Below are 19,576 nucleotides of genomic sequence, written 5' to 3'. Positions count from 1 at the left end.
TACAATTCGAGTGAACAAAGGCTGCACTTTCCAGTAACGAAACACAAATTGTAACACACGTGTGTATCTGTGTCATAGTTCGACGGAAAGGTGGCCGTATGGGCAGTAAAGTCCTCGAATAGCGACCACGTATCGCAAGACGCAGTGTTGGTAGGCACCCACAAGATGGACTGACGATCTGGTCAAGATGAGGGCAGCGCAGGACCGATCGTCGTGGAAATCTTTGGGGGAGGCCTTTTTTCAGCAGTGGATGTCTTCCGGCTGATGATGACGATCTGTGGCAATATTTTTTTGCCGATACCTTTAATCCAGATTGACTATGATGACGGCTTAGGTATAGGGAACACCTTAACGCGCGGGTATAATAAACGCAGCTGATAAAGTCTCTTACTGTCTTATTAGTAAACGCAGTGTAAAGTTACTCCAATCTTAAAATTACTTCTCCCTGTCATGTAATTCTTTAGTGACAAAGGTAAGATAAAGACAACAATAAATTTTAAACTTGGAGTAACTTTACACGCCGTTAATAATAAGACAGTATGAGATAAACTTTTAAAAAAGAGTTAGACGCCGGGAGATCTATTACAGACGAGGAAAATACCACATTTAATTGAATTCTCACGTTCCACATTAGACAATGGCGGGTTGAAGCGTTCGCAATAAGTTTTTAATACTAAGTATTACTTGTACACGTACCCTATGATATAACAGAATTGCCAACTAGAATCAAATTCTAATAATTTCATTAAAAAGTTATTCAAAAAAAAAACACTTGTTGAGAATCAAAATCTACTAATTTACCACCCATTCAAAAAGATACGCCTCAGATCTGAGTAGAAAGGGCGCAAGAAATTCAGTTGACCACTATGACAGTTCCTAATTATTTAACATTGTTAAATCCATTTGGGAAATTAAGACAATTGTACAATAGCATTTGTAAACATTTTAAATTGGTCTGCCTGCATAGATGAACAAAGTGTGCAAGGGAGACGAACTCTAACGGAGACACAGCAAGATAGAAAGAGAAAGCGAATCTATTGTTGCTGTAACCGATTTTGATTGATAAGTGGTAAACAGTCAGCCACGCTTGGCATTGGCTCCTTAGTATTTTGAATATTAAACCATTATCCAACGCACACAATGACAAATCAAAATTATCGGGCGTATTATGGGGTTGTCAGGTCAAATATGCTAGTATATTCTTACATAGTCTATAGTCTGCCATCTCTGTCTACCTCTCTGGGTAACAACCGCAAAAGGAGACAGGCATTATATATAAGTACCTACAACCCGGTTTCGTTATCTCTGGACCTAACGTCGATGACGTCACGTTGTCGCTTTGCTACGGAGTGCATAACAAGCATCACGAAATAATATCCCAATATAATTATTACAAAATAAACTACGATTTATCGTTTCTGTTTAATTGATTGATGTAAAGGTGTTGTGTTGTAATGCTGATTATTATTATAACTAAAAGTAAAATAGGTATTTATTTTTCTGACTTTTCCAATTATGGCGACACAACAACAGAAACTACAAAACTGTTATCAACAAAAGTCAAAGCGTAACAATGAAAACTTCAGAAACAAAGCAGTGATAGTACGAAAATTCCACAACATGTATCTAATGGTAATGAAACTGCAAAACCTACTGACGTAACAGGACGTGCGCGGAGGGATGAAAGGCAAACGGGAGGGGCATTACATTCCAGACAGGTCCATACATTATATTAGTCTGTGGGTCCATAGATAGTTCGTTTTATTTGGCACACGAAACTTAGCTTACCAATTACAATTTAGCCACGGCCAATTATGCTAAATCTACGATCTATGGCCAGGAACACAGAGTAACTATAATCAAGTCACGGTTTGTTTATGGCCAAAGCTTTCTCATGTCAATTTCACCGTTACGGGGTAATGACATGCAGGCAAATGAAGGCATAATTGTCAGACATTAATAATATTATCTGTATAGTATTACGCAGATTTCCTTCCAATGGCTCGAATTGCAGTTATAAATAGTTTGTTTAGTGTTGTGATTGGAATTACTTTCTCTAAAATTCTTAGTTACTATAAAATACCTAAAGACTTTATGTAAAATTTATATTTGCAATTTTGATATATCAAAAACTCCTTGTGATATATCAAAAAATAATTGTGAATCTTAGATCATTTATACGTCTAGACTCTAGATAGACTATGACAGCTGTGAAAAAAATTTAAAAAAATAAATTTGGAACTAAACTCTATTTTGAGCAATGATTATATACGTCTAGATAGAGCCTCTTGCTGTTAAACAACGCATGATTACAGGCCAGGCTTATTTAGTGTGCATAGCAGCTACGTCTTTCATTCGCGATACGTCACTTACTTTGTTTTAGTGTCCGTGCGTTTGCTGAAAATAAAGGCTAACAGTTTGCCTCTATTTTTCGACTTGTTCACAGCTGTCACAGTCTATCTAGACGTATAAATTATCTAAAGCAATTCTTACAAATTCCATCCTCGTTTTGAAACGCTAACTTTCTTGGTGAACAATGTGCTGTTGAGTTTATTAGTTTAGCTGTGAACATGTTCTGTCTTGTTTTATATACATTGTTGCGTGTTTAAAAATAATTGCTTTGTTATACCTAATAGATATTTATACACCGTTGATTGTAAAAGTTGTCCATTCAGAAGAGAGTGTCCGGATTTCTAGTGCCGGGGTCGTTTGTTTTGTAATTTTCAGATTGAAGAGAGATGACTACTTAACTTTTTCCTCTTAGTCGAGTGTCAACTGTCACTGTCCGAATCGGATTTTAAGTCAACATACGTAACCTGAACTTAATGTATATATATATATATATGTATTTTACATTGCTGCTTTTTGACCAGGAATATTTTAAACAATTGGAGTAAAGGCGGGAATGTATACTTAGATATAGCAGTCGAAGTTTATTTTGGTATAATTTTGTGTTCATGTTCCATTTTTATATACGACGTTATTTGTCTGTATGTACAGAATGTCATTGACCTCAAGGTAACACCGATAACACTCAAAAATAGATAATAAATAATCCCTTTGACCTGAACTCCTGATTACAGAATATCTCTGAGTTCAGTGTGCCTTTCGGCAAAGGATTCAAACAGTTTCCCTTTAATAATTCATACGTCTAGATAGAACCTATTGCTGCCAGACATCCTATGAAAACAGGCCAGGTTTATTACTTTAGTGTGCGTGACAAGCTACGTCTTACACTCGCGATTTGTATGTCACTTTGTGTTAACTGAGGTTAACTGTCTTAACTAATCTAAGTTGAACTATTTTATTTTGAAATTATTTAACTTGAGAAAAGATTAGGTTATGACTTAAATTTTATGTTTATTAATATGATAATGTAAGGAAAAGTTATTAATTAATTAAATATTTTAATGATTATAAGATATATGTAGTTCAATTCTTGAATATGTACATTAGAATTTTGTGTATGTGCTTAATTAAAAATTTATTATTCCTATAAAAGTAACAATTGGTTAGAGTGAGAGAGGAGGAGCCTGCCTACCGCTGCCGTATGCGTTCGAGAAAGGGAAGCCAGACAGACCGTAACAGCGCCGTAACGCGTTACGTTACGAAACGGTTTACCTTCCCATAATAAGTTATCACTTCGATAAAATTCGAGGTTGAGTATTGGCAATACAACACAATCTGTCTTTCGAGAGCTATATCTATTCTATTCTATTCTTTCTAGTGGCTTCTGTGGAAGGGGCACCACAACTTGCCAATGTCACGTTTCAGTAGACCAACAAGCTTAGAGTGTGTCATTTGATAGGTGTAAACGAATTTATAAGTGACTAGCTGACCCGGCAAACGTTGTTTTGAAACGAATTTATAAGTGACTAGCTGACCCGGCAAACGTTGTTTTGCCATATAAAGTATAATTCACACCATAGTTTTATAAGTAATAAAATATTGCCTATATTATAGCCTGTACATCATTTTGTTCTATTGTCAATAGTTTTTGCAGAGCACGCAAAAATAGGTTTTCGATTTTACACCTTGTGTTACAAAATAGCAATTTTATTACGGATCCCTAATTTTCAAAAAAAAAATCATAGCCTATAGCCTTACCCAACACTGAAAGAATCATTCAAATCGGACCAGTAGTACCAGAGATTAGCGCGTTCAAACAAACAAACAAACAAACAAACAAACAAACAAACAAACACTGCAGCTTTATAATATTAGTATAGATTATAGTAATGACCGGTGCCCAGAATCAAAACAGATTTATTTTCTTATTATACCTGAAACAAATATACATGCTGTTAGATTATAATGGACAAACACTGATAATATTACTCATATAAAACACATATCTTAGTTATAACTTAATATTATTCTGTTTAATATATTTACATAAAGTATTTACAAAAGGAGTGAAAACAAAGAGAGCTATATCAAGTCTAAACAAACGCTGTGTTATTAATAAAAGCGAAGTAAAGTCATTCTAAGTACAAAACTTTTAGTCTTACCTTTGTTACTACAAAATTACATAGCAGGGAGGACTAAATTTTATCTTGGAGTAACTTTACATCGCGTTTATTAATTTATAAATCCCGAAAGACAACTCCTTTGTGTTGCCAACACTCAACCACGAATTTTATTGAAGTGATAACTTCTTATTCTGGCTTCTCTTTCTCACACGCAAACGGCAGCGGTAGGCAGGCTCTTTCTCTCTCACTTTTATCAATTGTTACTTTTATAGGATCAACTCTCTTTCGATTAGCCAGCGTGCTGTATTTTATGTTCATTCAGCACATGTATCCGAATGGTTAGTGACCCTGACTACTAAGCTAGAGGTCCCGAGTTCGAATCCCGGTAGGTGCAAACATTTATATGATGAATATGGATGTTTGTTTCCGAGTCATGGATGTTAACATGTATGTTTGAGTAAGTATATTGTAGTAAATATATCGTTGTCTTAGGTTATGCCTAGTTTGGGGCAAGGTAATTTGTGTAAAAGTGTGCCAATATTAGATATTATAATATTATGTATAAAATACTCTGTAAAGTATTAATTTATTTTATGTGTTAAATTCTTTTGAACAACAACCAAACGTCATGGCTATCATATTTGCTACTTATCATAAAGCCCTACGTTCTCTTTATCAGCTTTGTTCTTCACGTCAGGCGACAGGTCTAAGCACTTAAACTCACAATATTAACTGTGATCAACACTTGCCCATGGCCTGAATGACAATGCACACACACTTTTTGAAGTTATACTTCTTTAGGTGCGTTATGAAAAAATGATGAGAGTGAAATTTTAATCACTGTAACACAAAAGTAACAGGTTGAAGTTGGTTCCTAAAATTTTCTGACGTTTGCGTCATTCGTTATTTTTTTTTGGGTTTCTTCGTCCATTATTAGGACAGGCAAAGGGTTCAAGTCCATACAGCCGTATGATGAATACGGCTGTATGGGCATTTAATAATTAATTGTCAAAGCCAACTTTGCAAGATTTTTACAAAATTGTTCTTTCTAAAAACTCAGAATAGCACGAGGAATAAATCATTTTAATATTTTTTGCTTTGTTAGGCCAAAGAAGTATAACTTCCTGCGTGCATACATAAGTACAGACACACCTTTTTTTAACGTATACATGTATTTTTAGACAGACATTTACCAATATATGAGGAGGCTCCGTTTCACAGTCGTTTTTTCTGCCGTGAAGCATTATTGTGTATTGTGTTTCGGTCAGAAGGGCGCCGTAGCTAGTAAAATTACTGGGCAAATGAGATTTAACATCTTATGTCTCAAGCTGACGCATTATAAATGCATTAAGTATAATAGAACCATTTGTGTGCTTCCCTTGTGAGCATTAATTTGTAATTTCGTAGTTATCATGCGTAGGTATGCTATAACAGAGTTCGACATGATTATTGGCAGGACATGCATTGCTTGTGGCGGCGTCGTGTGCCGGTTCGTCGCCTTCCCTCAAATATGTGCGAAGGGAACGATAGCTGGTCCATGCGTCAACTCATGAACGGGTTGTGCTGCTTGTGGTGCCAGGTCGATCTAATATTATATATTGCTGACCTTACATATTGTTATAGTTAATAAATCATTGTATTTGTTGCATGCGATTACTAATTATGACAGTAATCACGACCATCATGTTCACGAAACATCCTTACACAAACAATGAATTCAAGTTCTAAATGTTGATGCATCCAATATACAATAGTTATATTTATATAATTTATCTTTATAACTTTTAATAAAATATTTAATACTCTATTAATTGACAAGAATGGCCATTGAATTTCTTATATATGTATGTATGTTCATCTCACATATGGTAGATTCAGTAATTTAAAATAAATATTTATACTGACGATTCAAAAGCGCTTATTTTAAGCCTAATTGAGAAAAGTTTATTTGACGTTGACTTTGACGAGTGCCATTGTAATGCCGGTCAAAATTTTTGAGTTTTTTTAAGAATCCTGAGCGGCACTGCATTGTAATTGGCAGGGCGTATCAATTATACTATTGTCATAAAAAAAATATTAAAAATAATGCTAAACTGTTTACCTTCAGTTTACCTCAAAAAAATTACTTTGAACAAATTATTAAAACAACTTTTGTCAGGTACTTTTTGTTCTTTAGTGTTTTTTAAAGATATTCACACCAAATCACTATCGTATGTAATAAATAAAAACACAAAAAGATTTTACTCTCAACGATATGCCTGTGATTTCGTCTACATCGCTCGTCTCCTTGACATGAGATGTTAAGTTTCATTTGCCCAGTAAATATCACTAGCTACGGCGCCCTTCAGACCGAAACACAATAATGCTTACACATAACTGCTTCACGGCAGAAAAAGGCGCCGTTCTGGTACCCATAATCCGGCATCCTGTTCAAAGGAGCCTCACTGGTAAATAATCTAAGTCATGTACGGTATTTGGACGCAGTGTATAATTGAAGTTATTGTTAGGAAGCTAATAATAAACGCACTCCGAATATTAACAACGACGCACTTAACGCAACCTAGTTAATTTTAAATTATCTCTTTGACCCATTATTCTATTTAGAGTGATACATAAAGATGTATGGAAACCAGATAAAACCAGATGAGAGTTCAAAGGTCACGCATATTGATGTTTAAATCTTCTTGTATTAGAAAAGAGGTTTTTCTTTGTCATTCTTATTCTGTTAGATGTCAAAAACACGCTTTTAAAGAAAACGAAATCAAAAAGTAGAAAATAATATTTAATTAGCTTTTTTACGATAAAGTACTACGTAATTATACTATTTGTATAGCATAAACGATTTTCTTAATGATACCACAGACTGGGAATGAAGCGAACACCCTCAGGCTCTTGAATTATAAATGTTTATTGTACGATATCACAATGTAATCAATATTTTCATTCAAAAAAAAGCCCGCTGAGTTTCTTGCTTGCTTGTTTTAAAGTGGGTGAATATCTTGTTCAAAAGTATTTACATACAATATACATAGATACTAAAATACGTATGAAGCTAATAAAAGCATGCGTAACATGTTCGGCCTTACAAACAAACTCGGAATAAAAATATACCCGAGAATAAAGCGAGAATATACAAAATGTTCACTCTATCGCTGACAACACTGCTAATAGAATGACAATTCTGAAGTTTTCCGAATGTCACACAGCCGTACAAATGAACGCGGGCAACGTGATATTATGTCCGAATAAACCAATGAGAAGCAAAATATTGTCTATTTGTAAATATTCTGCATATTCTTTGTTTATTCTCAGGTGTAATTTTTATAGAAACAGGGTAGATAAGATGGAGGATGTACTTGAAGTCAGGTAAAGAGGTCAGGAACGTGTAGGACTGCAACCTTTTGAAAGAAGTAGAGTATAAAATCTAATTTCAGAGAGTAAATAAAGAGTACAGATTAATAAAAAAGGTAGGTATTTTATTAAATTGTTAAAATACATTTCATTCATAATATCAAATTTGGAGAGTAAATAAAGTGTACAGATTAATAAAAAGGGTAAGTATTTGATTAAATTCTTAAAATTATTTTTACCTCCCATTGCCGGCATTATATTTCGACGTGACTGATGAACATTGTCACATGCTTAATAGTAAAGATAATTATTAAAATTCTTTACACATATAAAAATATCTTCAGATTTTGTACAAAACACTGTATAACTATAGATAAGTGCATAGCTGATGCGTTCTCCTTCTCTATTTCCCTTTGTCTTTCTCGTCGCACACATGCATACACTATGTTGGCCAACAGTACGTTTTGGTAGTAATCTCTCAAAAGATAGGCACCGTCTCACAGCCATCATTCCCCCACCGCGTGCGCTAATGGGTCAAATCAAATAGCGCGCGCTTCTCCAGTTATAGTTATCCCGCGAGTTGAATGCAGTCGGGGCCTGGGGTAAAAAGCGGGAGCATCTCCCCCCTCTTAGCGCCTCTCCTCGCGCGTCTGCAGCGTAGTTCTGTGCCACCGTTGACTTAGCGTGTTATTGCGTTAATACTTAAGTTGCGATCCCGTGTTATTTTTTTTTTATTTTAATAATGACTGAACCGAGTCCATCACGTACCGTTCCGTAAAAAAAAAAGAGTTTTTATTCATCGCCATGCACGAGAAATGTTGGAGACATGTGTGTTCAAAAAAGTAAGAACCAAAATTTGAGATGTTATTATTAGGTTAAAATGATGAATAAATTAATATTTTAATTTATTCAACATTTGAACCTTAAGTTTTATTTAAATATATCGACACATTCATGATTATTGTCATCAATTATTATAATAAGGTCACAGCACAATCGCATTCCTTAACTCTGCATTCAACTCGCGCGTTATCTGTACGTAATCACTCTCAGAAAAAAGGAATCTTTAAAAAGGAATAGCTGAAAGACTTATGGCCGAAGTAAATGACAATTATTAATTTAGAAGTAATCTGAAAAGCGCCGTATTTCTTCCGCGTCAATAATTAAATTATGATTTTTGATTAAACTTAGAAATGGACAGCACTGATATTAAGTTCGTTAATACCTATAAGGTTCTGAAAAAACCGAATGCAAATGAAAAGGAATTCAGTAATGAAAGGAATGAGCCGTATTGGCCAAACATCTAAATTTACGTACCTACCAGATTACCTACTACCCAATTACATTATCTCTGGACTTGACGTCAATGACGTCACATCGTCGCTACCGTGTCCAAAACAAACATTACTATTATGATTAATAAATAAACAATATTTTATTTTTTCAGTATTATACATGTGTTGTGTTGTAATACTGATTATTATTATTATTAAAATGATGAAAAATCAATAAAAGAATCTGGGTTAAGTAAAAAAGTATTTATATTTCTGGCAGTAAAAAAACTAAAAAATAATAATCACAAAGAACAACAGAAACTACAGAACAATTATTATTAACAACAAAAGTCAAAACGTAACAATGAAAACTTCAAACACAAAGCACTGATAGCACGAAAATAGCAAGACATACCTAACGAAATGAAACTGCAAACCATACTGTAAAAATTTGCACGGCAGCCATCTTTGATTTCAAAAATAATGTCAAATAACAAAAACATTTTTTTTAGTATACTAACCCTAAATAAAGATACATAATGTCTTCAAATATTGTATTGTAAAGCACTTGACGATTGGTAATTATTTGTACACTATATATAAATACTTATACTTATTATTAATTATTATATCTTTAAATTATTTCAATAAATGTTCTGATGTGGATTTCAAAATTTTATATTTGGTTAATTCCATAACTAATAGTGAATTTTATTTAAGTGCCCATTCAACGTGCATGTTTTTCAATAAATATCAATTCACGGAAACGATATAAAATGAATTGCAGACTGAGTATCTATCGCTTCCGGAACCATAGACACAACATGCGTGGGCAAAGCTTAGATAACGTTATGTCCTGTGTTATGTCAACTAAACAACTGTATGGTTAAGTTATCTGACTCAGTATTGTCTTGCTTTACAATAGTTGAGTCATTTCGGCAAGTGTAATAGCCTAAACACATGATCGGATTTGGTTATTGGATTTGGAATTATAAAATGCTCACAGAATACCTTTATTTATTTATGGTGTATGTGGATGATGCAGCTACTGCTATATAACTTTTGTATTAATTACTACTACTACTACTACTCAATAACTTTTGTATTAATTAACATTTACTTTTTTGACTTACTCGTGTAAGACATTGACTATTTCACGTTTGAGTGTGTCTGTTGCATCATTTTACATATTATATTGTAATTTGAAATGATTTGTAAATCGATGTACTTAAATGTAAATCTTGATATAAAAGTGTGGCAATGAGTTTCTTGTTACTTCTTCTCATTAGCTCAACCCTTTACGAAGTAGCGGTAGATTCAATAAGAAAATATTTTGATTTTTTTTATGACATTCATAAGTGTCATTTCTGTGACCTACGTGAATAAACTGATTTTGATTTGATTTGGTACGGCCGAACCATCGGACGCGGTCTGGTACTGGACCATATGCAATGGTATGCACGCATTATCCATCGCACAAATTTATTATTATTACTGTCTGGACCGTACCAATTATGACGCTCAATTGATGCGAGGCGCCCACCACGTGGACCGTCCGATGATCCGCCCGAACCAAATCATGCCATGTATTTAAGGTATTAGGTATCTTGTCTTCACGACTTGCTTCTTTAACATTTAGTAGTTTGACTAAACCACTGTATAGTAGCATAGATTAAAAATATTCTAGCGTATAGTAAAACAAAGTGTGCAAGAGAGAAGCACATCTTTAATGGAGATACAGCAAGATAGAAAAGGAAAGCGATTCTATTGTTACAGTAACCGCATTTGATTGACAAGTCTCCAACAGTCAGCCACACTTGACATTAGCCCCTTAGTATTTTGAATACTAAACCAGCAAGTTAAAATTCATGAACTTAAATTGGCTAGGCTTTTTCGGGCTGTCTGGTCGTCTATATTATGTGCTGGGTTGATAATAGCCTGGAAGATAACAATAGTAGGTATGTATGTTCAATGTTTTTAATATTTATTATGCCACGGTAATGATAACTAATAACAGCTGTGTACTGACTGACATCGAAAACTGTCGATGTCGGCCATGTTTTTTGCTACCAAGGCCTTTAAAATAGGTTTATAGAAGGGTCCTAGCTATGATAAGTGACGTGAGCTTTATCGAAGAGATAATGAGCGTTTTAACTCTAATATGCGATGTTTTATACCTTCGATAAGTCATTATGAATAAGACCGTAAGTCTTAGGGCTCATGTATTATGTACGTCTTGCTTTATAATCGTTGAGCCACTACAGAAAGTCTAAGGTATCTTGTGTTCAGGGCTGTGCTTTTTTAAACATTTATAATATCGACTAACAGCTGTGTTTACAGTGTTTTGTTTACGAGTACACACCATTTACTTTGCTTTTTTACAGCGGCAACAACTTTTATAAAACGCAGGAAAAATATACAATATTTACAATAATAGATTACGTTATATATTGATATTACGACGAATTACGGCATGATAACCTTATACTACGAGTCACGATAAATGACTTCATATTAGTATTTATGTTAAGATAATTATTGATAAAGATTACATCTCAACCAAATGTTTTATTCAATCATGTTTGAATAGAATAATATTTATAATACAGAGAGCAATGGAAAGAAGCATCCAATATTGAAACTCATTAGCAATGGACATATTAATTCTTTATATATAGCTGATAATCTCTGGCCAATACTAATACCCTAAACACAAGATCGGATTTGGTATGGTCGGATCATCGGACGGTCAGGTGGGCCCCTTACACTCTCAGCCCATCTTTTAAGTGGTATATCAACTTCGCGTACTTAATATGTTAAATTAACATATAAGGTTGCTAATAGCTGTTGGTCTTCCTAATAAATAAATTAAATTAATATAATACTATCCAATTTTACCGTACTCGTTACGGTGTGGACGGTAGTAATAGTAATTTTGTGCCATAGACAATGAAACATACCATCGAATATAGTCCAGTACCGGACCGCGTGCAATGGTTCGGCCGTACCAAATCCGATCATGTGTTTAGACTATAACACGTCATCAACAACGAAACTCAAAACGACTTGCAATTGAATATAGTATTCTGTTCCATAAAAGTGTTAACGGCTATTAAAATCATAACAGCCTAAAAAGATTATAACGGCAGCTAAAATGTCGACATACAAAACTAACACATATTTAAGCCATATTCAAACAACAGTCACGCAACAAACGCACACATTATACAACCGGCTAATTAGTGCTGTGTGCACGAACCAAACCTTTGTGTGCAAAACACAGCAATTGTTGAAATTAATGTCAATGACAAAATACTTCGACTCTATTGAATATACCTAATATATTTATAATATAGTGGCTTGGGTACGGGACGCAACTTGGCAACAACACTGTAGCTCCTCTCATGTGCAAGTTACTTCAGTTGGTGCTGGGTTTACTTTAGTATCGAGACACTCTATGGCTCGTGGAACCCAGAGGCAAGGAGAATATACAAAGAACTATCTACGCGCGACAATAGGGCTACTGGAAGCTCAAGCGCTGGCAGCTATTTCGGTCAACGGATCAGTCTAGCTATCCTAAACGGAAATGCTGCCAGTATTCTAGGTACACTTCCCCGTAGTAATAGTTTTATATTTCATGTTATCCTAGTACCTACCTATTGTAAATTTAGACATAGTACATTAAATAAAGGTCACGTAAAAGATACCTTACGGTGACTAAAGCACCTGGAGTTAAGCGGTATCATTGAACATTTTTTAGTTTCATCTAACATGGTAAATGACTAGACTAGCCTTAACTATTGTTACAACTTATAAACCTCCACGACCTTACAAAAAAACTTGACATAAAGTTATACCTGAGAATAAACCAAGAATATAGACTATAACAACACTGTCAGTACAATGATTATTGTGAAGTTTTCCGAATATCAGGCAGCCTTGAAAATATACGCGGGAAATGTTATACATCCATATGAACAAAACTTTAGCAAATTGTCTATTTTGTAAACATTTTGCATATACTTGGTTTATTATGAGGTATCACTTTAAGCCCATTTTATTTGTAAGGCTGCAATATTTTACAAACTTCGATCTTTTCCCGCCGTTTTAGATTATTTTTCGAGGTTTATATTAAATCTCAATAATGGAATAGGTTGTCAAAGAAAATAAAGTTGAAAATTGATAGGTATTCGTGTATGTATTTAGATATGATTTTGGAATATGTATTTGTGTATGTACAGGCTATGCCTAGTTTAGGGCAAGATAATTCGTCTGCCAGTGTGTCAAACTCAAAAGTCACCCTACGTGAAATTACTTCACTTCACCACAGAACAACTATCTGCAGGTGGCCCGTATTGCTCTATAGACAACACCAACAAATGTAATATTGTCCTGGAAGTACCGCACAAGGAAACTTGATTGTACGTGAAAGAAAGTTCCTTGAAAACCGCACTGTGGAGAAACGACATACATCCTAATTAACTTTAAAATAATTTGTACTGCTATGTAGTAAGGTTAAAAATTTAATATCAAATAACAAAATACTCAAAGAGAAAACATTCATTAATAATAAACACTACGTTTACCTTATTTTGTATTTGGATATATTATAATTTATAAAAATTTAAGTAAACAACTAGATATTAGAGTATAAGCGGAAGTAGAATATTTAAAAACACAGATAATAAACAAAACACAAATGTGAATACAGATTAAAATAATTACTCATTTTGTTTACTATAATTTTTATGGAAAGGAAAAACACATTTGATAACAATACATACTTGGAATACATTTAAATTATGGTTTTTACGTGGTTCACTATGTAGATTATATTATTAGCTGCTGGCCGCGACATCGTCTGGGTGCTTTATAGCAGCAAAAGTACTGTGCTTGATACCGCGATTAATACACACACACTCATGCCTTGGTCCCATCGGGGTAGGCAGAGACAACAGAACACCACTTGCTTATATCCTTACAAACCTTACGCGCTTCATCTACATTCATTATTCTTTTCTTGAATGCTCGCCAGTTCCGGGTTCTTCGGACCTTTCCTCTTTTCAATAAATCCCAGATATTATCAGTGAATTGAAACAATTCTTTTAAAACAATAAAATTTAAAAATTCTAAAAACATTACTTCTGAGTTACCCTTAAGTCGCACTTAAAGAAGTTTTAGTTCAATATTTAATGTACTTAAAGTTTTTATTTGTTACGATTCTATTAGATTTTCAAATTTTTAGCGTATTTTTCCTTGAGCCGACTGCCGAATGAAAAAAATACCTTTAAGCTTACCCTATATATTTTCATACTTTGATGAAAGATCACAAACCAAATCTATTTGGGTTAAAACAATACAACCAAGTTAGCTACTCACATTTGTGCAGTCAGTGACAGATTGACAGATGACGGCTTAATCTTGTAAAAAACGGAGATAGCCGAAATCCACTACGTTTTAAGCAACTGTTCGCTTCCAAACTTAGCCGGATTATACTTCGTCACCAAACGCCACACTGTATTTACTACTATTTCAAACTTATGTCAAATCGCTGCACGTTAAATATTAAAATAAATTTAAATTTTTACTTAGGCAGTTGCGCCTCTTATTACGTAGTATTTACATCTTCTTTGGCGTGGACAAGCAGCATAGACAAATTTTTGGCCTCCGATAATGTATATATAATTCTTCTTTTTATTAATGTAATGTACAGACATACCTAGGGCTATTATAGATTTCCATACAAATGATATGTTTTGTATTTGAAGTCGCTATTTTTTGTATAACGTTTTTGTTTATGCTAATGGAAAGAGAATTCATTGTAAGCTATTTCAACAACATTTCTGAGCAATGACGACTGGGATTTCCAGATGTTTTGTTTTTTATTCGGACGCGGAGAACACAATTAATTATCATAATTATCATATCTCTAAATGTTCTCCGAAATATTATTATACTAATACTCGTCCACTTCACTGTCTATATAATAGATTATTTTAAACATATTCGTATATTATGATACAATGTTGTGTTAAAAATATTAAAACGACCAGTTACTAACTTTAGGTGTGAGGTTTCGAACAAACTCAAATTAGTTTTCATATATTTAATTTAGTGACTTCACAGAAGGGAAAATAAATTTAAAGACAAATACTTAGTTTTATTAAAGAGCACAACCCTACCGAGTTACGACTCGGCTAAATCTTTATGTGGCGGCACCCCGTACCCCAATATGGTGCTGAATTTTCAGCCATTGTTTTTGAAGTAAAACTTCGTAAGGCGCGACTTGGGGGTCACTCACAATTTTTTTCTGACGGAAATAACTCTGAGAACTTCCGTCAGAAAAAATCAATTGAAACAGTTTTTTAACAGTTTAAAAAAAAACTGTTTAAAATTGCTCAGTAGTAGTATTTGATAATCTAATCCAAGTGTATTTAATTGTTTATTACTACTTTTGTAATAGTTTTTAGAAATTTTGTGACGTTTGCGACATTCGTTATTTTTTTGGTTTCTTCGTCCAATATTAGGACAGGCAAAGGGTTTGAGCCCATATAGCCATGTTCATTAATATTCAATAACAACGTTATAAGCATATGTGCTAATAATAATATAACCGTCAATTTCTTTTTTGCTATTATTTTATTCTATTTACTATTAAGTTTTAGACACTTTTTAGTCTTGTACCAATTACCATAGAAATAACATTAAATATTATGTATTAACTTCATTAATAGCTTAATTATTCCCGACGCCCGATACATAACTACCGTATTTAATTGTTTATACCGGGCAGCCCTAACGGTCACGGATGACACAATCACAGAGTACTTTTGGATATACTAGGCCACAATATTATAACATCTTTCGAGCGGCGAGTGCAATTCAGCTTACTCGTTGGCCTGAGGGTAGTAAACAAATTTAATCTAAGATGGAGGTGCGGGAATTCAAAGGAGTACTACTTCTGTACGTTAGCACTTTTATTTAATCTGTGTCATAAGTCACAAGTTACGTTGGAAGTTCCTTTTAGATCTAAAATTTGGTAGTGGGTGGAAATAGTGTTTTTGTTTCAGAAACACACTAAAGACATTATTATTATGATTGCTTTCCACACGATAAAAAATTAGAAACTTTTTTAAAAGCAAGCAACCAAAAAGTCTTGATTTTGTTTTTGTCAAAATAAAATTTTAACAAAAAAACAACCGACTTCAAGAACACTATTCCAAAACAATACATATAATATAGACTTAAAATAAATATGAAATAAACCTATTTTTGATTTGATTTGATTTGACAACAAAATTGCATAAGATAAGTAATATTATATTCATTTAATTTTTTTTCTTATTCCATAATATTTTGTCTAGTGTTGAACGCCCCTGTCCGAAGGTTGGTACCATCTCAAAAGTTATAATAATATTGCATTAAATACTTAATCTGAAAATAATTATTATAAGGTATATTACATACATTTAACGAAATTGCTTCTAAATCCGGAATCCGGAACTGCAATGCTTTCCATCGAAACGTAAATACGATATTGAATAACCCAAGTCCGATGCGGATCAAAAATGTACAATATTAATTATTTATATATTTATTACATTAATTATTGCTGTTATTAAAATTACAGATATATTTTTTCTTGTATTATAAATTTAATTTTAAATGATAAAAATATAAAAAATATATTTTATATTTATTATTCAAGCTCCGAACACGAAACAAACAGAAAGGCAACCCAAATGACATTTGACAAACCTACAATAGAAAACATTTGAATAAGTGAAAAGGAAAAATCCCTGAAAGTTATTACTATTTTAATTATAATTTAAAATATTGGCAATAAGGCCCTCAGTTCAGACTTCAGACCCAACTCAGAATATCTAAAAATAATATTTAAATTTACGCAATTACGGCTTACAAGAGAAAGTATCGTTAAGGTTTTAGGGTAAATTTTTTATTGTAATATAGGGTAGCTCTCCCTTTAAAATACAAGTATAATTAGTTATGATATGACTAAATATATTTTATGGGCAAGGACGTGTCATTGGAAACCTGCAAACACCGCTTGCAACGTCAACAAGACAGCTTGCTTTAATATTTATTTGTTATGTTCATTAGTTTCTTTTTAAGAATTATATAAAATGTTAAGTGACAACCAGACTTTTCGTGTTCAAAAATAGAAAAAAAAAACACTTGGCCATAAAGTCATCTAATTATTGTAACCCAAAAAAACTTATAAATAGAAATAAACTAATATATTTCAATAGTTCATAATATTTTTTTATGTGAACGTGAGATAAAAACAGTGTGTTTTAGATTTCTTACTAATTCTCGGCTTCTGACATTATGTCAAAATATCTATGGCGCATTATTTCGTCAAATGAGGCATAATATTAAAAATATTTAATATCTTGTATTCAACGCGCGCCTAAGCAAATAGTACGCTATTAAATAAAACTGGTCTCAAGTTTTTGTTAAGCCAGTTACCTCATTACATATTTTAGATTCATAACAAAAACTTGACCTTTCCATGCGTAATACAACGCTGAATATTCATCATTCTAAGATATTTATGTCAATCTATAGTTTATGTAAACAAAGCAATTCTACTCCACTAATTCATTTGTACAAAAATTACAAGAATGATTTGCAAAAAAAAAAATTATATTATATAATTAATTGCAAGTAGTAAAATATTAAAAAAAAAGCACTAAACACTTGCCTAGTTTACGAAAAAAAAAATTAAAATATCATAAACAATGCAGTGAACGCAACTATATTACACTAATTTAATTTTACAATAATTACTCAATGATGACCAAAAAAAAATTATACAATTGCAAGTAGTAAAATATTAAACAAAAAAAGCACTAAACATTTGCCTAGTTTACGAAAAAAAAAAGATCATAAACAATGCAGTGAACGCTTACGGCCTTGATTCGTGCCCTCTTGAATAGACTGCGTACTCTTTGTTTGTTAAAAAAAAATTCAACAAACCTTTTTGAAGTTTTCGTTCCATTCGTAGTGTTTTCTTCCTTCCCGCCATAGCTTGTAACCAATGGCATGTCACCTTCCATTTTGGCACAGACTATCACAGCTAATTTTTCACTGACACTTGTGAGCCAACGGTAGACGTCCGATGTCCGCGAATGCGCGATCCGACTGGTTTTGTAAATTGTAAATGAACACAGATAACATGACGGACTGTGTCATTGATAATTGAACAGTTTTATGCAAGAACGACGCTTCCGCTTATTTTTTATGATTATATGCTCCTAGTTTATTGTAAATAATTGACTTATTTTTGGTAAAGATCAGTACTGCTTACTTTGCAACACCTGGGGGATCTGATATGAGCTTCAGCAAAGCCCTTGCGTCACAATATACGGCATATTAATAGAACTATTAGACACAATTAAAGAATGTAGGTTACTAATAGCCACTTATAGTTTCAATACATTTCGCGTGTCAAACACTACGCATAAATGTTACGCAAACAAAGAAATCCGGAAAACGTTTCACGGATACCGGCTAACATAGTCTTATTATCTAATATTACATCGACGTTTTACGTAACTATTGTATGTTAATATTTTATAAAGTTAATGAAATTTTATTACGGTGAAATGTAATATAATGGAATGAAAAAATCAACCTTTTAAGTAGATACCAAATAAATAATTCATATTTATTAAGTAAGTGTATGAATTTAGAACAACATGCGTTTTTACTGTTCTTAAAGTAAACAATTTGTAGGTGTTGTCGGTCAATTATTTATTTATATAATCAATGATTTTAATCTTATTATTTTATTTAATCATAATATTAATCAGAAACACACATTACAGAACAATTATGAATCAAACAAGGTCTAATTGTTTATCGTTTTTAGAATGTATTGTTTGGACAAAAGCTCATTTAATCCTTGTTTATTGAAAAACAACTTACACTGCATTATTTTTTAAAGTATCCAAATACACTTAAAAAAATCTAGTGGAGGATCATCGTTCCTCAAGCGATTCAGGATGTTGAGAATGGTAAGTAGTTATGTTTATTCAAAATAAATAGAAATAGCATTATTTACCATAAGGAGTGACAATAACAGAACATATTACAACGACACTTGGTAAACGTGATGAAGCTACATCAGTTCGTAAAGGAGCTATGACATGGGGAGAAGAACTGATACGAAACTCCCAGCCAATCTTTTCATTCATATAACAGCTTAGCCTACGCAGGACACCTAAAATTGTATAATAATAATATTATACAATTTTAGGTGTCCTGCGTGGAACCAGGTATAATTATCCTCTATATAATCTATTGTGCTATAATAAGCCTTCTTTTTCAAAGAAGCTTGCAATATTTATTGCATTTGTAACTGTAATTTCAATGAGTCCTAGTATACTGTCGGGTATTTGATGGTAAAATTTAATACCAAGATCTATGAAGGAGCCCTTAGCCCTAGCTAACTTG

At 33.0% G+C, this 19,576-nt stretch overlaps 1 protein-coding gene across 2 annotated transcripts in view; it reads right to left on the bottom strand.

Moving 5' to 3' along the window:
• LOC126971380 (PTB domain-containing adapter protein ced-6) overlaps positions 1-19,576 on the bottom strand; it is an 82,759-nt gene that overhangs the window by 41,050 nt on the left and 22,133 nt on the right. The window contains exon 1 of one of the 2 annotated variants that reach the window (XM_050817683.1): positions 18,098-18,256. The exons of the other annotated variant lie outside the window; for it this stretch is intronic. Within the exon in view, the coding sequence (XP_050673640.1) occupies positions 18,098-18,177 (80 nt within the window). The 5' untranslated portion in view covers positions 18,178-18,256. Of the gene's footprint in view, positions 1-18,097; positions 18,257-19,576 lie in introns of those variants that run through there. 2 annotated transcript variants of the gene reach the window in all.

This window comes from Leptidea sinapis, chromosome 23 (genome assembly GCF_905404315.1).
Source record: "Leptidea sinapis chromosome 23, ilLepSina1.1, whole genome shotgun sequence".
Lineage (NCBI taxonomy): Eukaryota > Metazoa > Arthropoda > Insecta > Lepidoptera > Pieridae > Leptidea > Leptidea sinapis.
This window is presented reverse-complemented; position numbering and strand designations above follow the sequence as displayed.